The sequence below is a fragment of the Rhineura floridana genome, chromosome 7 (genome assembly GCF_030035675.1).
Source record: "Rhineura floridana isolate rRhiFlo1 chromosome 7, rRhiFlo1.hap2, whole genome shotgun sequence".
Classification (NCBI taxonomy): Eukaryota; Metazoa; Chordata; class Lepidosauria; order Squamata; family Rhineuridae; genus Rhineura; species Rhineura floridana.
Window position 1 is genome coordinate 60,694,525 of NC_084486.1, and position 24,817 is coordinate 60,719,341.

Here is a 24,817-nt window from a genome sequence, read left to right on the forward strand (position 1 = left end):
GGTGTCCAGTGCAATGTCTGCTGCAACTTCTTGGGAACTGTTTCAGTTGATGTAGCCTGATGACATGGACAAGGTGCTTGCAATGATGCAGCCAGCAACGTGTCCTCTTGACCCTTGCCCTTCTTGGCTTATTAAAGCTTGCTGAGGGGGTATAACCAAGTGGATCCAGGGTGTGGTCAAGGCATCATTGCGGGAGGGAGTGGTTCCAGCCACTTGAAGAGACGGTGATCCGACCACTCCTGAAAAAGCCCACCCTGGACCCATTGATTTGTAACAGCTACCGACCAGTTGCAAATGCCCCCTTCTTAGGGAAGGTGATTGAGAGGGTTGTGGTGCAGCAACTGCAAGTACTCTTGGATGAAACAGATTATCTTGACCCATTCCAGTCTGGGTTCAGGCCTGGTTATGGGACTGAATCGGCCTTGGTTGCCCTGATGGATGACCTTTATCGGGAGAAGGACAGGGGGAGTGCAACCCTGTTGTTCTTACTTGATCTCTCAGCGGCTTTTGATACCATTAACCATGGTATCCTTCTGGGCTGACTTGGTGAGATGGGTACTGGAGGCATTCTTTTACAGTGGTTTCAATCCTATCTCCAGGGGAATAGCATTGGGTGACTATCTTTCGGGCCCCTGGCAGTTGTGCTGTGGGGTACTGCAGGGTACCATCTTGTCCCCCATGCTGTTTAACATCTATATGAAGCCCTTGGAAGCCGTCATCAGGATATTTGGGGTGAGGTGTCAAAAGTATGCTGACGACACCCAGCTCTATTTCTCCGTAACATCTGAATCAGGAGAGGGCGTGCAAGCCCTGGACCGCTGCCTGGACTCGGTGGTGGGCTGGATGAGGGTCAATAAACTGAGTCTGAATCCTAGTAAGACAGAGGTACTGTGGGTTGGTAGTTCCCGAGTTTGGATAATTGGTCAGTTGCCTGCTTTGGATGGGGTCATACTACCTCTGAAAGAGAAGGTCCATAGTCTGGGGTTGCTCCTGGATCCAATTTTGTCGCTAGAGGCCCAGGTGACCTCCATGGCTAGGAGTGCCTTTTATCAGCTTCGGCCGTTTCTGGACCGAGATAAGGTAAGACAGCTGCGGCCGTTTCTGGACTGGAATAGCCTGACCACTGTTGTCCATGCACTGGTAATCTCCAGGCTGGATTGCTGTAATGCGCTCTATATGGGGCTGCCCTTGAGGTTGGTCCGGAAGCTGCAGCTGGTGCAAAATGTGGCGGCGAGACTGCTCACTGGGGCAGGATATCACCAACATGTCACCCCGCTGCTGAAAGAATTGCACTGGCTGCCCATTTGCTACCGGGCCAAGTTCAAGGTTCTGGTTTTGGTGTACAAAGCCCTATAAAGCTCGGGACCTGGATACCTGAAAGACAGTCTTACCCCTTATATACCCAGTTGATCACTGCGCTCTGCAGGTGAGGGCCTCCTGCAGATACCATCTTATCAGGAGGTTCGTTCAGCACAATATAGGAAATGGACCTTTAGTGTGGCGGCACCTACCCTGTGGAATTCCCTCCCCTTGAATATTAGGCAGGCGCCATCTCTGCTATCTTTCCAGCGCATTTTGAAGACTTTTCTCTTTCAACAAGCCTTTCAAGTTGAGACCTATCCCAGTCTGCATCTCTGTTAGAATTGCTTGGTAATATGTTTTTAATAATGTTTTTTAACTCTTTTTTTAAAAAAAAAATTAAATCTTTTTTTAAAAATGTTTTTAACATTGTTTTGTTTTAATGTATTTTAGGGTCTGTTTTTATGATGTTTTGATGTGTTTTTAGTGCTTCTGTTTGCCGCCCTGGGCTCCTGCTGGTAAGAAGGGTGGGATATAAATCAAATAATAAATAAGTAAAATAAATAATCCAGACTGCAATGCTTTACACATTTACCAGTGTTACTGGCTGGACCCTTGTCTCATCGATGCACAGGGATGAGGGTTCTATACGTTCTTTTTGGTTTATATCTAAAGAGAGTTGGATATGTCACACTTCATCATTATCGTCCTGTTATCAACATCAGATGATTGGTTAGGTAAACCTAGAAAAAGAAATTCTACCTAAGTTACTTCTTAGTACTAAGGATATATCAGGAAATATAATAATAGAGTTGTTATAATAGAAAATACAGATATATTTATTTCTATATTAAGAGTTGGTTCAGACTAGACATACAAATAGGTGCTGGCCTCAGTCAGTACAGAAACGGTGTATACATGATTATAGAATATATGTGGCCTTAGCCAGTAACTTAATAATTAAGCAGCAATATTGCTGGCTATAGCCAGGGCATAATATTCAAGCAAGTTCTATCCTGGGTTAGATAGGCAAATAGCTAGTATTAACTGGTAACAAAAGGGTTAAAGCGGCATCTAGCTGGCTTTAACAAGTTTATAACAATTCAATAATTAGCACTTATCATTGTGAGGCAATTACATGCCTTGGTATAGTTGGCAAATACAACTTATATAATAATAGCCTTACACAAACAGCTTTATCTATTTCTTATTCATACAGCCTTTTCTTAATTGTACAAACAATCCTCTCTTTGGCCTGAGCCAAATAGGGTTAAACTTTATATATTCTCTTTAAAGTGTTAAATATCTTCTAAAAGGAATGCTGTCACTCCTTCATGTAGTTCTGTAAAAATGGCACATTCTACTCTCTTTGGCTGAAGCCAAAGGATATGAACTTTGGGGCTTCAGAAAAATAGTCTGAAAACTTTACTTAATGTTCCATCTTTAGTCTCTGCTGAAGGGTTTGAAAACTTTTATAATATCTGCCAAAATATACTATAATACAAGCTATTTGCTTTGGGGAAAGGAGTGCACACACCCCTGTGTGGGGATCTATAAAGTGGCACAGGTTGTTTGGCTTCAGCATCAGGCAGTGTCTGCTTCAATCTCAAAAATGGGTTTTGCAATCTTATCTTCAAGCATTTTTAGCTGACTTGCCTTTGTTAGCCTTCTTCAGCAATCTTCTGTGGCTTTGGCTGGGCTTCAGTATTCTTTGTTTACCAGTCTTGCTTCAGCGGTCTTCAGCTGGCTTCTCTCTGGCGTGGCTTCTTCAGTACAGTCACTAAGACTGGCCTCATACCTCTTCGTATAATATTCTCTTTTTGCTTTTAACTGTTGCTGCTTTGTTTGTGTCTGTGTTTATATAGCTGCTGCATTGGAGGCGGATTGGGTTAACACATCGGCAAGATTGTTGCCCTTTTATGCACAGAGTCAGACTTGTAGAATATGTGTGGCCTTCACCAGTGCACAATACATAGACATATAAAACTGGCCACAGCCAGGGCATAATATTTAAATAGGCTTATAGATATAAGTTCACTAAACAGTGCTATGCTTTAAGGCAAATAAGAGTGGCTACAAAAGCCTCTTACTTATAACATCCTTAAACGCTATACAGCTTTCTCTTTATCTTTTAGGTATCCAAAAATCAGAGCTTGGAAAAGTTACTTTTTTGAACTACAACTCCCATCAGCCCAATCCAGTGGCCATGCTGGCTGGGGCTGATGGGAGTAGTAGTTCAAAAAAGTAACTTTTCCAAGCTCTGCCAAAAATATAACAAGGAATGTTTACCTACAATGTATTATGCCTTTCTGTTTTCAGCCTCAATTAATTAGTTGAGCGGCAATGAGCTGTAATGTTGGACCATGTCCTACTCACTGGTAACAAACAGCTCCATTCCGGCTCTTTTATAGGCAGGCTCAAGGCTGCACACATGGGGGGGGGGTCTCCAAGGCTTGACAAGCCTAGTTCCTGCTGCCTGTTAAAAGCTCAACAGGGCTAAAGGTGTAGGCTTCCAAAATGCATCATTTCTACATACTCTCTCCCCTCCGTCCTGGCTGTCTTCCCAGACTCAGCAGCACTTTTTTTGTTTAGAAAAGGGAGGAGGGAAGAGCCTAGAGTCTGGGCTGACTCCCTAGCCAACTGTTCTGTAGCACAGAGGTGGGACAGAAGGGGAGAAAGAGAAAGGGGGGGGAACTAGAAGGAAACATGGCCTTCTCTTTCCAGACATGCTATGCTGCTATGACACACATTTACTGTGGAAATAACACTATTTTTTACAGGAAAATGAGGCTAGCCCATAACACCAGAGAACAGTCTCCATGGAATTCAGTGGGGCTTACTTCTGAGTAGGAATGGGGGAGAAATTCGATACCGTTTTCATTTAAAGCCAAATTTATCAAATTCATACTTTCTGAAACAATATGGGAAGCAAAATACAGCCATCCTTCAAAATTCACACTTACCCATATTTTGCAATGCAATTGTCCAGCAAAGCAATGTTTACAAAAATGCATAAATCTGGGGGAAATGTGCATAGAAATGAATATATTACTGAAAATATCATACAAAAATGCATTATATTAGGAGAAATTTCTTGCAAAAATGTGTATATTAGTCAAAACTTTATTAAAATATGTTTATTAAGAGAAATTTGCACTAAAATACTGCAGAATTTTCATGAGAATTTGAAACACACAAATTGCTGGAGGAGGATAAAAGGTAAAGGTGTCCCCGTACTTATAGTGCGAGTTGTTTCTGACTCTTAGGGTGACGTCTTGCGATGTTTACTAGGCAGCCCGTATATATGGGGTGGGTTTGCCAGTTCCTTCCCCGGCCTTTCTTTACCCCCCAGCGTATGCCAGGTACTCATTTTACCGACCACTGATGGATGGAAGGCTGAGTGGACCTCAACTCCTTTTACCAGAGATTCTACTTCCTCCTTCTGTTGGAATCAAACTCCGGCCATGAGCAGAGCTTCAGCTGCGTTACCGCCACTTACCACTCTGTGCCATGGAGGAGAATAGGGAACCAGAAAAACTTGGCCTTGCTTCCACAACCTCTTTGCTGCCAAACAGCCTCATCAGGTCCAGTGCGAAGTAGTTGGTATAGTGTATTTTATGTTGAAGTATAAAAAACTTGATTGTTATCTTGCCTGTTTTATTACATTTTATTTTTCTCCTTCCTCTACACCCCAGCAATTGTGCTATCTGGGAATGCATATGTCTCTCAGAGTTTTTAAGACATTGATTACAATATTATATTTCCTCCATGGAAGCTTACTGGAGGGTTACAGGTAGGAATATTATAAAGTGGAGACATTGAGTGGAAAAGTATTGAAAAGCATTTTGAATCACTTTAGATAATTAAATGGGGGGGAAGAATATAATGTGTTTAAAAAATATGCAGTAATTATGTGAGTGGGGTGATGTTCAAGTCAGATGCATGGGGAACTTATTAACATGCTTACTTCATTCTTTATATTGTAATGAGAAACAAGAGTAGGGAAGTTCTGTTGCTGACTATTCACAGATATTTTTAGCGAGGAAACTATTACAAGCAACAACATGTTTAATTGATCTAGGGGTGCAGATGAAGTTTGTTAAAAGCGAAAAAAGAGCGAGCTTGGACAGAGCTTGTATGCTTGTGAACAGCCCTATACAGCTTGGGACCAGGATACCTGAAAGACTGCCTTATCCCTTATATATCCAGTCGATCACTATGCTCTGCAGGTGAAGGCCTCCTGCAGATACTAACTTTTCAGGAGGTCCTTCTGCACAACATAGGAAACGGACCTTTAGTGTGGCGGCACCTACCTTGTGGAATTCCCTCCCCTTAAATATTAGACAGGCGCCATCTCTGTTATCTTTTCAGCGCCTACTGAAGACTTTCCTCTTTCAACAAGCTTTTTAAGTTGAGACCTTATCCCAGTCTGTGTCTGTGTTGGAATTGCTTTTTAATATGTTTTTAAACCTTTTTTCAAAAAATGTTTTTTAACCTTTTTTTAAAAAAATGTTTTTAAACTTTTTTTAAATGTTGTGGTAACCTCTTCTTCAGGCACTTGTACCCCAAATTGCGTTACTGTTCCTAAGAACAATGGTTCCCTTTGTGAGCAAGCAAGGCCTTATAAAAGAGCCTCCAATACCTTTCTTAGTATTATAGGAGAGACAACTTATTTTGAAGAAGAGCCAGCAAGAACAACCATGAATAATACAACTCTATTTTATTTATCTACCCATAATACAAAAAATACTTTCCCTAAGAATGATTAAAAGAGCATTGATCAGGTCTTACAATATTGTTATGAGCATGGGGGTTGGAATGGATGATTCCTGTGGGTCCCCTTTCCAGCCTTTGATTTGGAATCCTGTGCCTTGGGGCTGGCTGTGCTGGCCAGTTGTATTTCTTTTGTTAAACAAATAGAGTTGCCAGGTAGGATAATGGGTCTATCAGTTGCCCAGCAACTGGTGAAATGGGCCAGGAAGATCCTTTTGTCATTGAAACTCTTCAGGAGAGCCCCCCCCCTTCCTGGCCCCTAGCAGAGGTTTGTGCTTTGAGTGTTTTTAGAAGTGTCTAGAGAATGGCTGGGGCTGCCGGCAGGCAGAGAGTCTATCCCTCTGCACCATGGCTTTAGGATGCCTCCTGCAACCCAGATAGAAAAGCTGGATATTGGACTGCTGATGCCTTGAACCCCTCCATCCTAAGCTCAGGTTGGAATGTGTGTAAATAAATAAACCATATTTCATAAAGACACCGCAGTCTCCACTGACCTTTTTCCCAAAGGAAACCAAACCCTGGATGAGCACAGGGACCCCTGAGATCTCACCGCTCGGAGATTAGGGAGGTGCACAACAATATAAAAGTATACTTTACCAAGCCTGGGTCTCGATCTTGCAGCCAGGTTAGAGAGCGAGCACCCTTACAATCTAAAAAGCTCCTTTAGTGAGGTCCTTAGATCAGCCCTGCAGGGATTGGACATACCTTCGGTGGAGCACTGACAAGATGGTCGAACTTGATTATCTAGAGCAGGGATAGGGAACTAGATCTGGCCACTAGGGTGGATCCCTAATTCCCCCATTGGCCAACATTGGCAGGTTGGCAGAACTGCAAACTTGTCAAGTACCTAACATCATAATGATGTCAGATGACTGACACCTGTTGATGTTCAAAGGACACCCCATAACAACAGTTACAGCAACCTCCTTTGATGGTGCACTTTCAGTGCTAATCAACTGATTGGTGCTTGGAGTATACTTTCAAAGGGGGTGCTGTAACTACTGAGCAGCAGTTTCAGGGACCCCTTTGAAGTCCACTTGGAGAAATCAGGTTGTGTTGAAATCTTTTCCTCCAAATGGAACCCCAAATCACTGGGCTGGGGTTTTTCCTGAAAGTATGGGCAGAAGCTGCCACTGACAATATCTATTGTAAAGCCCCAAAATAAGGCATTCTGGGATAGAGCTGACCCAGCCAAGGATCTACTGGAGCTTGAGCTGGCTCAGCATTTGGCAGGGTCATTTGTCCACTTTGCTGCATCTAGCTGCACATGCAGTTTGTAGTTTTACAATTTACATTGCTGCCTGGTCAGGGTTCAGCTGTGAGACCAGGACTCGCAGCGGGAATTTTAAAAAAGTTACTACTTGTTACCAATATATGGACTGTCATGGGAAGGTTATCCTTGTCCAGGAATGTTCATGATTGATTCAGTGACAGAAGCTGGTAATGGATGCTCTGAGCCACTGAGGTCACCTGAGCCTTTAGTGACAGTGATAGATCTAGGAGCAGCCCCCAAACTATGTATCTAATACTTCAGAGGGAGTGCAACCCCCTCCAACGCTGGTACACAACTCAGTTTCCAGACCTGGGAACTCCCCATCCAGATGGTCTCCATCTTATAAGGATCCAGTCGCAGGTTGTTAGCCCTCATCCTGTCCATGACTGCATCCAGCCACTGGTTTAGGACATGCATGTGACCACTCCTGCTTCAGATGTTACAGAGAAAGAGCTGAATGTCGTCAGCATACTGGTGACACCTTACCCCAAATCTTCTGATGACCACCCCCTGTGGTTTCATATAAATATTAAACAGCTTTGGGGACAAAATTATGCTCTGTAGCATCCTGCTGATCAGCTGCCAGTTGACTAACACAAAATCACCTAATACTGCTCTTTGGAACAGACCCCATGAATGAAACCATTGTAAAACAGTGCCTCCACCTCAGAGAGAGAGACAGTGTCCAGGAGGATACTGTGGTCAGTGGTATCAAAGGCTGCTGAGAGATCTAGGAAAATCAACAGGTTTGCATTCCCACTGTCTCTGTCCCCAAGAAGGTCATTATCAGAGCAACCAAAGCTGTTCTGTCCCTAAACCAAGCCTGAACCCAGACTGAGTAATGGAGTGTGTGTTGCACACCTCCCCATGCCCTGGAGAAGTAGCTCATTTGTCAAGTGCCCAAACATATCTGGCACTAGATCCATAGAACTAATATTCATAATCAATAGAATGTGTTCTCTTTGAAATATGTAAGAGAGAGAGCCTAATTTCCTTTTTTTGCAGATGGTAGAAGTTCATTAATTCATTCATTTATTAGCAATCACTCATGGTCGAGTAAGATTGCCTTCCAAGATAAGGACTTTAACAGTGGGTCCGTAAGTGACTGTGGAGGCCAATTCTGGATCCACACAGCCTCCCACAGTGAGGCCATAGGTTTCCAGATGGAAGATGGTCACGATGAGGATTTGTTTGATGTGCCTTCCGCTTAGCTCGTTTGTCCCATTTGCCCTGTACTTGTGCTTCTTCAAAGTCCACAGCACTTTTGATAATAGCCAACCTCCAATTGGAACGTTCATGGCCCAAGACTTCCCAGTTGTCAATGTTCATGTTACAGTTTTTTAGATTTGCTTTAAGAACATCTTTAAACGTCTTTTGCTGTCCACCAATATTCCATTTTCCATCCTTAAGTTGGGAGTAAAGTAGCTGCTTTGGAAGACAGTGATTAGGCATTCGAACAACATGGCCGGTCCAGCGAAGTTGATGTTGAAGGATCATTATTTCAACACTGGTAGTCTTTGCTTCTTCCAAAATGCTAACATTAGTCCATCTGTCTTCCCAAGTAATTTGCAGAATTTTCCTGAGACAGCGTGGGTGGACTCTTTCAAGAAGTTGGGAGTGGCTCTTATAAATGGTCCATGTTTCACAGGCATATAGTAAGGTCGGTAGTACAATGGCTTTGTAAATAAGCAGTTTGGTCTCCCTGCAAATGTCCCGATCCTCAAACACTCTATGGTTCATTTGGGAGAATGCGGCACTCGCAGAGCTCAGACGATGTTGAAGTATACCAGACCTATTGGGTCTTTCATAAGTATATTATACAAAATTTCCCGTATTCAGTTTCTTTTCTACAAGTTTCATTGGTTCAGTGAGTTTCATTTCATATAGCAATTGTGGTTGAAATCTCTTATGGAAATCTATACTTTCAGTTTCATACAGAGAAGAATTTGTTACATTTGGATGTTTATGAGCAATGTTGGAAAATTATGGAAAGAATGGAAAACAGGCACAGGCGTGTAAAAGGGAAGAAAAACCTAGGTATGTTAAATGCAATCACATGTTTTCCCAAGTATACTGACAGATCCTGAAGTGTGATGGATTGATGCTGTTTTAATCCATGTCCTTTCTCATTTACATTGATTCAAATATGTTAAGAAGATTGCCATCTAAATTGGTTTACTTTTCTGTATCTCCTTTACCAGGAGGGGTGCAGAAAGAAATGTAAATCAATTCAGTAAATTACATCTCTTTCCAAGGGAGACAAATTGTCTAATGGATACATGTGTCAAATGTGGTGTTTGATAGTTAAGCATGAGTGCTGTGATATGACCTTTCATTCTTGCTGAACTTGTGTACTTGTTACACTTATTGTTGATAACCTTTCAAAGAAATGCGCACACATGACTTGTAATCTCCTGATATCTGCACTAAGTGTTTATTCCACTAGGCAGCTTTTAAAGTATTAGGCATTACAAAAGAGGAGATAACTGCTGCTTCTGTCAATAAATAATAAATTGCTACCTTAGAGGTACATGTTGTACAGGACCCACCTTTCATTTAGCTGCCACAGTGCTATCAAGAAGCATAGAACAAGACTGAAGAGTAAATACATAACATTTAGGGGAGGAAGAGAAAGAGGATTCTTGCACTACAGTCTTAAGTCCTGCTTAGGTAAACAAAACAAAAAACGTCTACTTACAACAATGAGTGCTTTTATTTCTGCAAATGTATTATATCATTGTATCACTCCCTTTTTAAACCCCGTCTTCTCTTTAAAACATAACTCAGCATGAAATACAACAGTGCCTGTTTTCATTCCTACAAAGAATATTGCTCAACATTGTTATTCTGTATAGTCTTATGCAATAACAAAAGACTGATTGATTTTTACATATGTAAATAATGCCCAATACATCCTTGTTTCGTGCCAGGTATCTTAAGTGATATCAGGCCTAAGCTGTAGGCAGTTATCAAAGAGGAGTCAGAGCCAGAAAACACATAGAAATCCACCAGAAAGACCACTGTTGCTCAAAGTCCCAGTTCAAACAGGAAACCCTTTATAGCTCTTCCTGCCTAAGACGACCACTCTTAGGCAGAAAGCAGTGGGGCCAGTCCAGAACATAAAATCACTGCCCTAGAAGATGCTGTAAAGTGACACTCTGGTAGCTCATCACCACATAAGAAAACTACACACAGAGCCAAGGGTTCTTTTTTCTTTCCCTGGTAGCTCCTAACGTTGTTGTTGTTATGTGCCTTCAAGTCGATTACAACTTATGGTGACCCTATGAATCAGCAACCTCCAAAAGCATCTGTCATGAAACACCCTGGTCAGATGTTGTAAGTTCAGGTCTGTGACTTTCTTTATGGAATCAATCCATCTCTTGTTTGGTCTTCCTCTTGTTCTACTCCCTTCTGTTTTTCCCAGCATTATTGTCTTTTCTAGTGAATCATGTCTTTTCATTATGTGTCCAAAGTATGATAACCTCAGTTTCATCATTTTAGCTTCTAGTGACAGTTCTAGTTTAATTTGTTCTGACACCCAATTATTTGTCTTTTTCGCAGTCCATGGTATGCACAAAGCGCTCCTCCAGCACCACATTTCAAATGACTTGATTTTTCTCTTACCCTCTTTTTTCACTGTCCAACTTTCACATCCATACATAGAGACTGGGAATACCATGGTCTGAATGATCCTGACTTTAGTGTTCAGTGATACATCTTTGTATTTGAGGACCTTTTCTAGTTCTCTCAAAGCTGCTCTCCCCAGTCCTAGCCTTCTTCTGATTTCTTGACTGTTGTCTCCATTTTGGTTAATGACTGTGCCGAGGTATTGATAACCCTTGACAAGTTCAATGTCCTCATTGTCAACTTTAAAGTTACATAAATCTTCTGTTGTCATTACCTACATCTTTTTGACGTTCAGCTGTAGTCCTGCTTTTGTGCTTTCCTCTTTAACTTTCATCAGCATTCATTTCAAATCATTACTGGTTTTTGCTAGTAGTATGGTATCATCTGATATCTTAAATTATTGATATTTCTTGCTCCAATTTTCACACCTCTTTCATCTTGGTCCAATCCCGCTTCCTGTATGATATGTTCTGCATATAGATTAAACAAACAGGGTGATAAAATACACACCTGTCTCACATCCTTTCCAATTGGTAACCAATCGGTTTCTCCATATTCTGTCCTTACAGTAGCCTCTTGTCCAGAGTATAGGTTGTGCATCAGGACAATCAGATGCTGTGGCACCCCCATTTCTTTTAAAGCATTCCATAGTTTTTCATGATCTACACAGTCAAAGGCTTTGCTGTAATCTATAAAGCACAGGGTGATTTTCTTCTGAAATTCCTTGGTCCATTCCATTATCCAACGTATGTTTGCAATATGATATCTGGTGCCTCTTCTCTTTCTAAATCCAGCTTGGATGTCTGGCATTTCTTGCTCCATATATGGTAAGAACCTTTGTTGTAGAAACATAAGCATTACTTTACTTGCATATAAAGCAATAGTTTGATAATTCCTGCATTCCCTGGGATCCCTTTTCTTTAGAATTGGGATGTATATTGAATGCTTTCAGTCTGTGGGCCATTGTTTAGTTTTCCATATTTGTTGTCAAATTTTTGTCAACATTTGGACAGATTCAGTCTCAGTAGCTTGTAGCAACTCTGTTGGTATGCCATCTGTTCCTGGTGATTTGTTTCTTCCAAGTATTTTAAGAGCAGCTTTCACGTCACATTCTAAGATTTCTGGTTTTTCATCATACGGTTCCTCCGTGAATGAATCTGTCATCTTTGCATCTCTTTTATAGAGTTCTTCAGTGTATTGCTTCCATTTTCCTTTTATTTCATCTCGGTCAGTCAGCATGTTCCCCTGTTGATTATTCAACATCCCTTCTCTTGGTTTAAATTTCCTTTTCATTTCTGTAATCTTTTGGAATAGGGCTCTTGTTCTTCCCTTTTTGCCGTCCTATTTCTATACAATAACTATTGTAATAGTTCTCTTTGTCCCTACATACTAGTCACTGAATTGTTGCATTTAGGGTTCTGACCATGTTTCTGTCTCCTTTTGCTTTTGCTTTTTTTCTCTCTTTAACCATTTTAAGAGTTTCATCAGTCATCCATTGAGGTCTTTCTCTCTTTTTAACTAGAGGTTATTGTCTTTTTGCATTCTTCCCTGATAATGTCTCTGACTTTACTCCATAGTTGTTCTGGTTCTCTGTCAGCTAAGTTTAAAGGCTCAAACCTGTTCCTTATTTGATCTTTATATTCTTCTGGGATGTTATTTAAATTATATTTTGGGCAGAGCTTGGAAAAGTTACTTTTTTGAACTACAACTCCCATCAGCCCAATCCAGTGGCCATGCTGGCTGGGGCTGATGGGAGTTGTAGTTTAGAAAAGTAACTTTTCCAAGCTCTGATTTTGGTATTATGATTGCTTTGTTGTTCTCCTTTAGCTTTACTGATTTTCGATACGACCAGTTCATGATCTGTACCACAGTCTGCTCCTGGTCTTGTTTTCGCAGAAAGTATGGAACTTCTCCATCTCCTGCTACCAATTATATAATCAGTTTGATTCCTATATTCTGCTCATGGAGAAAGGGTCTCTCCTCCAGGTCTTTTCCCTCAAGATCCATTCCTTCTCCTGTGCCCATCCTTCTTCTCACCTACATTTATTTATTTATGTATTGCCTATTGTAAATTGTATTGTTTTTATTGATGTATTTTTATATTGATGCATTTTTATATTTGTGTTTTTTTGTAAGCCGCTTTGAGGACCTTTTGCCCAAAAGGCGGGGTAGAAATAAACAATAATAATAAATAATATATTGACCATTTGGTGATGTCCACATGTACCGTCATCTTTTCAGTTGCTCAAAAAATGTGTTCGCAAGAAACAAATTACTGGCTTCACAGAATTAAATAAATCTTTCTTCTGCTTCATTTCTGTCTCCTAAGCCCCATTTCCCCACAATTCCTAGTTCTTCTCTGTTCCTTACTTTTGCATTCCAGTCCCCCATGATTATCATCATATCTTGTTTTGGTGTGTGATCAATTTCCTCCTGTACTTCTGCATAAAATCTCTCCAATTCCTCCTCTTCTGCATTTGCCGTTGGAGCATAGACTTGGATGATGGTTATGTTAATAATTTTCCAGTTTAATCTCAGCACTCTCTCAGACCTTGCATTGTAGCTCCTAATTGCTCTTGCTACATCACTTCTCACTATTAAAGCAACCCCATTTCTTCTTAATTTCTCATTTCCTGCATAAAATATTTTGTAGTCGCCTGATTGAAAATGTCCCATTCCCATCCATTTTAATTCACTCACACCAAGTATTGTAATGTTGATATGTTCCATTCCTTGCTTGACTATTTCTAACTTTCCCTGGTTCATGCTTCTCACATTCCATGTTCCTATTGTGTGCGTCATACAACTCCAGACTCTCCTATCGCATCCGTGTGCATCAGCCTCTGGGCTTCCTTTCGGCTTTGACCCAGCTGTGTCATTAGTCACAGCACCACTAGTACTTGTCCTGTGTTCTTCCCCAGTAGCTTGGTGAGTGCCTTCTGACCTGGGGGTCTTATCTTCCAGCAGTATCTCATGTTGCATTTTGGATCCTCTGTTCATAGGGTTTTCATGGTAAGAGGTATTCAGAGGTGGTTTACTATTGCCTTCCTCTGAGTTTGGATGCATCTTAGTCTCAGTTTTGACCATTCTGCCTTGGGTGCCCCTGCTAGGAGTCTAGCCTCTTGGTCTCAGCTTCTTCAACACTCTCAAACCCCCTCACCACATTAAGGTGTGCATCCTAGAGGGGGCACCGAACAGGCAGCCAGAAATGTTATATTGGTGCCTAGAAAATATGAATAATAAAAATGACAGCTACAGTAGCAATAGCAGTCTGTATCCTGCCCTTCTTTGTTATGCCTCTAGGGCACAATGGGCTGGTTGCCACCTAAAACGGCTTTCACACATAGATGTGGAAACATTTCAGTGTGCTTTCTGTATGAGTGACCGTGTGATAAATACTCAAGCACGTGAGAGCTTGTGCCACTGACTTGGTACCCATCACACCCCTAACTGGTCTATAAGAGAAACTGACTCAAATATTCTCATATGGATCCTTGAAGCAAATGAAAGTAGTTCCTATACTGCCTCAGGAACATACACATTGCCCACATACTCTAGGGTCAGGATCCAAAGACTAGTTCTGCATACCCAAAGGGCTTTGGACTTGTGTTTGTCAAATAACAAGCTTCTGATGGTGCATGGCCAAACAGAGAAGGACTTCCTAAAGGAGATTGATAGGATGTCGCTCAAGGGATGGGGGGATCCAAAATCCCAGTGGGCATCCCTTTCAGCTTGGATAGTGACATTCCTAATTTTCTAAAATATCTTTGAATGATACACAATTATTGAGCTGTTAATGTTATTGAGATTATCCTGAAAACTCATTTATGAATTTATGAATGGGGACTTCCGGGAAGGGTGACTTCGCTTGTGCCTGCTTTTGAGACGGGCTCCCGCCTCAAAAGAAGCTTATTCAGATATAAATCAGTCAGAACATTTTTTTTTTTGACTGATGAAATTTCTCCCGGGCAGGGAGAAACGTAGAGATCAACCTCAAAAGCCTGTTTTTGTTGGGAGGACTGGATTTCATTAATTTATGAGATAAGGTCCAGCCAACAATGCCGGACGGACTTCCGAACAAGCTCTATCTGTTTAAGCGATACGTTTATCTTTTCTTTAAAGAGAGAACGGACTAACAGGCAAGCACCCTTCTTTCTATTATTTTTTTTACTTGGTTTAAATTGTTGCAGCAAAAGGAGATTTGTCAGATTGATCGGCTTTGGACAACTTCTGGGTGAGCTATAACTCTTCTCTGTTATTCACGAAATTAACAGCTTATCTCTGTTTCTGTCGCAAAAAGCTGTCCTGGAAGTGCATTCTAAAGATAATAAACAGAAGAGGGATTTCTATTCCTGATTTCTATTCCGAGGAATATTATATTGTCTGGGACTATTCTCTTTTTGGTCTATTTTATTTTGACGAATCTGCTTCTTCACGACGCCACTAACTGTTTTGATGCTGGGAACTAAATTTGTTTTGTATTCTTGAACATAGAGAGATAAGGCAGGTTGCTCTGTTTATACTGTGATGTCATCAAGCCTGGAATATTAACCCAATTGTTGCTGAAATAAGAAGTGGTTCTTCTTTATTTTTGTTTTGTTTTGTTTTCGTGGTTTTAAAAATGGCAATCAAGAAAGTGGCTGAGAATCTGGAAGTAATTATGTTTCAGAAAATAATGGATGAGATTGAGATAACGAAACAAACCCTGCGACAGGGCAGTAAGGAGCTGAAAATTGAACTGAGCAAAATGACGCAGGAGTTTAAAGAAATAGGGGATCCTGTGAGAGAGGAGAATGAGATCAGAGACGTTATCTCTGAAGAAATTAATGAAGATATTAGAGATAAAGTTATCAATGGCTTGGATAATCTTCTGGACTGGAATGACGTGATGGAGTTTGATATAGTGAAAATCTATGGAATTAACTGCAGCCATGTGACAATGGGAAAACTCTCAAGAGATGAGCCAGTGCATTTTGTAAAAAAGAAGAACAGAGATATGACTTTACAACAGTACTTCAGCAACTTATTTAGAATGGATGGCAAGAAAATATTTGGGATAGAGGAAATTCCCATCAGACTCTTATTATATGACTATGGCTATGACAGCAAGATTATTATGGAATACTGATAATGGAAGATTGGACACTGAAATTACTGGACTTAACAGGACTATTGAAGATGGAAGATGAAATTAATGGGGATAATGGAATAATGGCTATTGAAATTATTGGACCTAACAGATTTTGATGAGATGGATTAATCGAAATGTTTATTTGGAGAAAAATTGATAGATATATTTCTTAAAGAATTGAAACCTCTCTTTGACTTTTTGTGGAAAGAATAAAGTAATGTTTATGAGATTTGATGATTAATTAAGATAACTACTGGAGGAAAGTGATTTTATAATATAATCTAAGAGACAGGATTGTTATATATTGTAGACCTATAACTGATTTGATCTGTGACAAATGGGAAGTCAATATTTTATTTTTATTTTATTTTTGTTTAATCATTTTTGTTTTGTTTTGTTTTTTGTCTTTGAATGTTTTATGATTTTGTTTTGTATGTTTTATGAAAATTTGAATAAAAATTATTGTAAAAAAAAAAAGAAAACTCATTTATGAAGAATGGGCTCATTCATATGGCAGTGTAATGTGGATTTTAAGCTGCTTGTATTTCTCTTCTTGTTGTTGTGAAGTCCACACAGGGTCCTCGTTATGCAAGTGGCAGCCCGCAGTTTCCCTCTGCTACATTCAGATTTCCCTGATCTGTGGATAATTGGATAAGGAAAGAAAATCCAATGTAAAATTGCATGTTACCCAACTGTGGACATATTTAAGTACTTTGTGTGTGGGCGGGCCTTTTTACATGTGTGGCGTTTTTGCTGCATTCCATCTATGGTCACACCTTCTACCTCCATTTTATTTGTATCAGCCCAAAGGAAAGGATGCAGCTTGTTCTTTCCCACCACCTGGTGTTGCTGAAAGCATGTTTTTTTTTTAATTTTTAAAGCAACTCTTTTGCACAGAACTGCTCTTGCAGAAAACAGCTGAATTAAAAGTAAAAAATAACATTTGTTCAGGCAAGTAAAGGAGGTGGGAAAAGAAAAGGGGAGAAAAGGAAATAGCAGCCTTTCATGCAAACCAGACAGGGTGAGGCAGACCTCCCTATTTACTTTTTTGCATGCACCTCAAGTCACCCTCATCCCTCCAAACCCTTTGGGGAAGCATATCCGACCAAACAATAAGGGCCCGGGGCCATCTCTTCCAAATGACCACAAAGTCCAAACAAGCCTGAATAATCAAGGCCTTTTCCTTTAACAGCCCCAAATCATCACCACTCATATGGAGCACTGAAGTATGTGGAGGGTGCTGCACCAAGCACTGGATCAAACAGGGCAGGCAGGAGCCATTTCCAGCACATGCTGTGCCTACCCAGCCATTGAACCTCAGCACAATGGCTAAGCCCCTGCTTGCTCCCCATCATTGTCTGCAAACCTCTCCAGCTGGCCCAAAATACCATGCTGTGCCTGCAAATTAGCACTCTGATCCACTCCAGCATACTCCAGCCACCTGTCAAAACATAAAAACAAGAATGTGAATAATACAGCAACCAATAAGTCAATGGCTGCCCTCAAATGGCCTAACATAAGCCTTAAAGTCCCCCAACATCCTCCAGCCCACAGTCTGTATATCTTCATGCCCAAGCCCAATACTGGCAGCTGTAGATGCAGCCCCAATATGGAATGAAAATGTTAGTTGTTCTTGCTTACTTTGTCTTTAAATCTTCCTGAAAACAGGAGTTAGAAAAAGAAAGGGGTTGTTACTATTCTTATGAAGGACAACTCCCACTTGAATATCTTTGGTGGCTACCAGCAGAAAAACCTGCTGACTTTATAATATTCTGATAATAAAGGCATTTGTTTTGTAAAGTCTCCTTCTACAATAGTTCTTGAACACTCATCTTTGCTCTTCCTAGCCTACTCAATTGTACAGAACCTTTTTCCATAAAAGAAGTTCTTTTTCCACCTATATTACCAAGGCAGAGTTTTTCCTGGTGTATTGAATTTTCATTTATTCCTCTGTTTTCATACATAAATTCCTCTTCAGGTGGTACCCAAGGCTCCAGAAGAAACTTGGAACCTTTATTATATATATTATTTTCACAAAGTTCCTATGAATACATACAAGCTTTTTCTTAGTCCTCTCTTACCCAACTTTCAAGCATAAATATATGCAATAGAATGAAAGCTACTTTATTTGAAAGTGGTATTGATGCTCCATAACCTGTGTGATACAGGTTGTTTACAGGCGATTGCTCCAGTTTGTATGCCCATATATGTTATGTTCAGAAGTTTTGATGAATATTATATGGGGCCTGGAGCCAGCCGGCATGGTCCCATCCCTCTCCCATATGCATTCAATCAGCACAGGAATTTATTTATTTACTTACTTACTTGCAACACTTTTATACCACACATTCATAAACTGGTGTATAGACAGTACAGCATATATTGTCTGAATAGTGTTTCTGGCTTCACCCCAAGCAATTTTCCTTTCCCAATGTATGACATCCAGTCCCATTCCTCCGCTGTCGCCACTCTTTACTTTTTGCCACCACTTCAAGGAGAAAAGGCACTTTGGCTAAGAGGCACAATACTTTCTTTATAAAGATATCCCATACATATACAAAAAGACAAAGTTTTACCTTCAGGAATATTGCTTCTAGCAGAAAACTGTAGTGACCATGTGCAGTGGAGGCATTAGTTTTAATTGGAAATTTTAATAACACAGTGCCCTTGTGTTATTTCTGATGATTAAAGCTATAGGTTGCTCCCCTTATTTTGACATAGTAGTAGCCAATCATGAGCCCATTCTATCATGTAACTTGACAGGTGTTAACAGTGATCCAGCTCTGAAACAAGATTGATCATTATAGCAGTATTTTAGTTTTTAGAAGGTATAGAAATTCTAAGGATATATCTTTTCTTCCACAATGTTGACTAGCATAATTAGTTTTTAAAACCCCTAAGTAGCAAAATTACTTCTTCCAAACCCAGTTCAGACATGGGCACCTTGATTCCCACGTAGGCATAATTGCAACGCAGCCCATTTTAGTGCTGCCCCCTTTAGCACCATATATTCTCTCGGATTGGATAAAACTACTTAGCAAGACAATGAACAACAATGGCACCCACATTATCCTCTGACCAATGGAAATGTTACAGACACTCTGTGACTACACTCTTTCCCTCTCCTGAGCTTATACCAACTCCATCCACAATAAGACACCAACCTTTACTTTAGCTAATATAGGGGCATTTGTATACATGACACAGAAGTTCCACCATCTTCAGCCACAGTATTTATAAATTTGAGCTACGGAGTGGGAATTGCCTCTTTAAACTACCCCTTGAGGCAGTTTAAAATTTGCACTTGTGCATTGTTAATTTGACGTGCAGTATAAATATCTCAAACGATTTTCTAATAGAAAAAAACGGTTCAACTGAAATATTTTATTATGGGGAAATCAGTAAAATACACAGCATAGGTTAAGTGTTATATTTTAAATAAATCTGCATTTGGAAATAATCACATCATCATAGCCACTCAACCATTTCTTCCTGAACTCTTCTTTTAGAATTTAGAGAGACTAATTTATAAAACCTTGTCATAAACTCCCTTAACAATGTTCACAGAGATTGTCCAGTGTTATAGCTATTGTATTCCAATATTGTGCTTTCCCTTCAATTTTAAAAAAAAGCAAATTAAGTCATAATGATTTGGCCTTGAAATTATGCTTGAAGATATTCTTTTTTTTCCCCTTCAGTGGCCTTTTTGCTAGCAACTTCACAGAAACACACTATTTGGAAGATGGTACAAGTGCTGTTCTCATGCGTAATTACACGGTAAGATTTGTTACTTCCTCTGGGGGGAAGGGATCACATGATACTTTATCATTAAAAGGACAAAAAGGGGGTCATGAAAATAGAGCACTGATTTTAGATCACTGTTTAGGCAGTTTTCTGGTCCCTTTGTTCAAAATGCACATCTGTGGGAGGAAATGTTCTAAGTGGTGCATGATGGGAGTACTTTAATGGTTGTAAGATATGTGCACTTAAAGCTCTTTGAAAATGTGTCCATTAGAGGTTTTTTACAGGCTGCAAGTATGTATTGTTGCAAAGATAAGGCATGAGAGCCAGTTTCTGTGATGTGGAAGGTCTCAAAAAGGGGTTTAAAAGACCTTTGAGGCCTTCTGCAATGCAGAAGCCAGATGCCTTCTTTTGTTTTTTGTTTTGTTTTTGTTGAATCAGACCCTAAAGTAGGTATTATTTGGGGAGAGAAAGGCTGAAAAAAGTTTCCCTGCATTCCCTGATCTTTCCTCACAAGGAAGTGTAAACCTTTATTTTTATAAATATATATTGAGCAGCTTTGAAGCAATAATATTTCGATGTTCCAACTGTAACTAAAAACAGTACAGAGCTTGGAAGATTACTTTTAAAAAGTAATAAGTTACAGTTACATGGCCCCAAAAAAGTAGTAATTACTGTTACAATTACAATTGCTCTGAAAGTAACTGATTACTTTACTTTTCCTCCAAAGTAATCACTACAATTACATTTCAGTTACTTTTTTAAAAAAGCCTACAAGGTGCTGGCCTTGGCTGCTGCCTAAAACAACATTAAAAATAAACAAACACATACAGAGGTAGTAGAATAATTATTTGTATTCATAAGATAGCAATGGTGGTCTCTCCACTGGTAAGGGTGGTGGGGAGGGAGGCTGAGGCCACTACTCAGATCTTTGCACGTCAAACCAAGTGCAACCCCCCCCACCCAGCCAGCCAGCATAATCTCTCTCACTTAACCACCTCCCAGACCCTGCCCTGCCACCAACTAAGGGACACTCACTCAAGCAAACATTTTCCCCTGAGATGCAAAAAAGTTAAAATACTACAAATGAAGCCCAGTAGCCAGAGAGGGTGGTGGAGGCCACTTTGTGTGCCAAGTGCAAACACAGTATTCACACAGGCACACGCACGCACGCACGCACACACACACACACACACACACACACACACACACACAGAGTCATCTTTCACCTCCACAGTCCTTTATCTCCATTCTGCTGCTGCCTCCTTCTCCTCCTTTGTCCATGTTCTTGCCCTCTGGCTCCTTTTTCCCTCCACTCCATTCTTCACCACCACTATCTGTTTTTTTAAATAATTGTTTTCTCCACTCCACCCCGTCTCACTCTCTGCCTCCTCCCTCATCGCCTCCTGCCCATCCACAGAGCATAAGGAAAGAGCAACACTGCACAGAAGCCCAGCTTGAGGCACATGATTTTCATCTACAAATCAGAGGAGCAGAAGACTTCCCCTGCTCTCCCCCAAGTAATGCCCAAAAGTAACTCTGGAAACGTTACAATTACTCCACAAAAGTAGTAAAATTACACCTAGTTCTATTACAATCAAAATGTAAAGGAATTACCCACTCGTTACTCAAAAAGTAATGAATTACAAGTAATTCGTTACTTGTAACTAGTTACTTCCAAGCTCTGAAACAGTACAGTGGCTGATCTGAATTATTCCATTTATCTTTTATCTGTTGATTAGATCCAGCTTAACTGTGTTTTGAAATGTATTTATTTGCTTGATGTGATAGTAGAAGCATTATGCTTCTCAATGTGTTCCGTAATAAGGCAGTAGTAAATTGGTACATGATGCCCCTTGTCTTAGATTGGAGCCATTGATATGTACTGTTTTTAAATTACCATTTAAGGTAAATGTTATAATTTGTACACCTCGTAGGTTCAACAGTTAAAATATGTTTTTGTGTTTTAGTAGGACCCTTATTGATTCCAAAATGCAATGTATTTTGCACTTCAAAAATTTAATGCTTAAAAAAAATCTTTATTGTAATGTTCTCTTCTAAGTAAAGCAATTGCCACCATGTTTTGTGACATACTGATAACTTGTTGCAAATGGTGAAAAGGAGCTGCTGCTCATTTCAGGTACTTATACCTTTGCAACATTGTGTGGTACTTATGGATTTATCCAGAGTGTTCCATCCTGCTAGCTCTGCACTTGGGAGGCAAGATCTTCTAAGGGCATAGCTTAGCCTGGCGCCAACACTGTTATCTTTTCGGGCCAGGTCAAGACTTTACTCTTCTCCCAGGCATTTTATCATTTTAGCATGTGTTTTTAATTTTTTTTTAATGTGTTTTTTTTAATTTGTATATTTGTTTTTAATATTTTTAATTGGTGTAAACCGCCCAGAGAGCTTCAGCTATGGGGCGGTATATCAATGCAATAATAATAATAATAATAATAATAATAGCTAGATAAGATGATGGGGAATATGTTATCATATCTTTTGCGGGTTTTAAAAAAAGCTTAATGTAACCTCTGGTGCCCCAAACAATTCAGGAGGAAAGAGTTAACCCTTCCCCCCACATTGTTTTCTTGAATCAAATTGGTCCCCCATATTGTTCTTAATTCAAAATGGCAAAACATTCAAGTACTGAACAGGGTGGGTGACAAGCACAATATTCCTTCAAGTCAATTTCTCTAGCATTCCCATCTTTCAGTGTGCTATTTGGATGAGTGGAAATCACTGTGGTGATTGGCACTATTGCTACACAGCTTGAATTCTCTAGCTCACTTAATCAAGGTACCTGGGATTCTAAATGGATATTTGTGTAGAAATGGCCAATGAGAACATTTATCATTGAGGTTCATTTTCTAGATCCTCAAAGACACAAAAGCTGTATATACATATGGGGGTCTGTGAGCCAGACATTATTACTTAGATACCAACAAAGATGCCTAATTTGTTGATCCCATATTTATTCATTCCTGGCACAATCCATTTCTCATTTTTGGCATGGCTGTCCAGCATAATATAAGCTTCTTTGCTTTTTTTGGCAAGAGCAACTTACATGCCTTGATTTTAATATTACCTTTCAGTTTCCCAACTGTCATCTAGCTTGGCGCAAACCAAGGAGAGCATAAATATAAGTTTTACTGGAGAATATTTGGCAGCATCCTGCTTCCCTTAAGATCATCTCCTCTTGTCCCATATTTCTAGGTTGCTCCATCTCCTCTCATTATTTATTTTATTAATTTATTTTTTTACAAAGATTTATATACCCCTTGATTGTAAAAAAAAACCTCTAAGTGGTTCACAGAGCAGTCTCCTGTGAGAGATCAGCAGTGATGTGTATGTATATATTGTTGTGGCCCCTATAATGTGGTATTCATTACTATCTGGGATAAGGCATGCTCCAATAAACTACTCTTTCAGATGCATGCTTAAGACCTTACTCAAGCCTTTTCTGGTTGATTTTTTTAATTACTGTCTTCTGAGCATCTTCTGGTGCTGTACTGTAACAGTATTATTCCTGGTGTGTGTTTATACTTGTTTGTTTTCTCTACACTGCTCTTATATTTTATACTGTGAGCAGTTTATAAATTTTTAAAAAATAAACTATATATATACACTCAAACACATGGTAATATACAACATTAGTCATATTCAAAGTGGACCCATTGAAATCAATAAACATATGTCTTTTGCTTTTAATGCATCTACTCTGGGTATGATAAGCGTAGGATATAACCCACACATTTAAAAAAAATGTTATTTTATATTTTGTCATCAATAAATTTGTTATCTGTTACTCTTCTTGTATTGGTGCAGATTAAAAAGATGATCCAGGAATAATGTGCAATAATCACCTCATTTATTTTATAGTGTTAGTTTTTTTCCATGTATCTCTGCTGCAAACAGATAACACTTTTATTTTGTACACAGTTACATCCCCATCTAAAATAAAATGAGAAATACTCTTGTGTTAAACAAATATTTTCTATATGGTGTAAATCAAATTTGCTAAGAATTCATACTCCTGCACTATTAAAACTCAACCCTGATCTTTTCATGTTATTGCTTTCTCTAACAAAATAAGGTGGTTTTAGAAGCCTTCTGACTGAGACTATGTAATTGAAAACCAAGCCCTGAAACTGAAAAGGTTAATTAATGCAGCTTATGAACCAAGTAATAAGAGGCAGAATAAGATGATTGTCAGGTTGAAATATGAGTGATAACTTTCTCTTGCACTAATTAGATAGCAACCTTTGACACTGAGGCCTTTGGATTCCATACGGTATTCAAAGAAACTAGAAGAAAAGAGAAACAGAAATGCTGGACATAATATAACCATTATTTCCCAGCCAGGTCTATAATTGGAAATATGGGATTATCTTTCATCCGCAATAGCATTAACCTTGATTCCAGACAAATGTGCATCTTTATCGGGTGTGTGTCTTCTGTTGTGGTTGCCTTTTGTAAGCAGTTGGATTTATTAAAGAAATACAATAACCCAGCCACAACATGTAACATTTCTGAAAATAGAATTCTCTTCTCTTCATGTTCTTAATAACACACTGCTTCCAAGTCAGCATAATTTAATTAAATGCTTTCTCCCTTCCTGCCCCTTTTCACATGATCTTTTTTTCCCTGTAGCTATAAAACCAAGGAACGGTTTTATTACATTGCGCAGTGTGCTTAATTATGTCTTACGGGCCTGTCTCATATTACTAAACACAATTTACATCTACAGTGAAAGCCTAAAGGTGAATGACAGTGTAATTTGCTCTGCTGTTTAATTTTACAAAAGCTTCCTATCATAGTTTTCCAATAACATAACCAAAAGAGCAGGCTTGTCATAAAGAAATATTTTAAATGCTTGTTTGATCTTTATTGAATGAGAAACAGGTTAGATATTGGCATGAGTGAATTTTAATCCAGCATTAAATACTGAGAAGATTCACACCCTGTTTTTT

At 39.6% G+C, this 24,817-nt stretch overlaps 1 protein-coding gene across 6 annotated transcripts in view; it reads left to right on the plus strand.

The window, feature by feature from the left end:
* ADAM12 (ADAM metallopeptidase domain 12) overlaps window positions 1–24,817 on the plus strand; it is a 396,536-nt gene that overhangs the window by 208,754 nt on the left and 162,965 nt on the right. For all 6 annotated transcript variants that reach the window (XM_061635685.1, XM_061635687.1, XM_061635688.1 and 3 more), the window contains one exon: window positions 19,802–19,880. In XM_061635685.1, coding sequence (XP_061491669.1) covers window positions 19,802–19,880 — 79 coding nt within the window. The remainder of the gene's footprint in view (window positions 1–19,801; window positions 19,881–24,817) is intronic.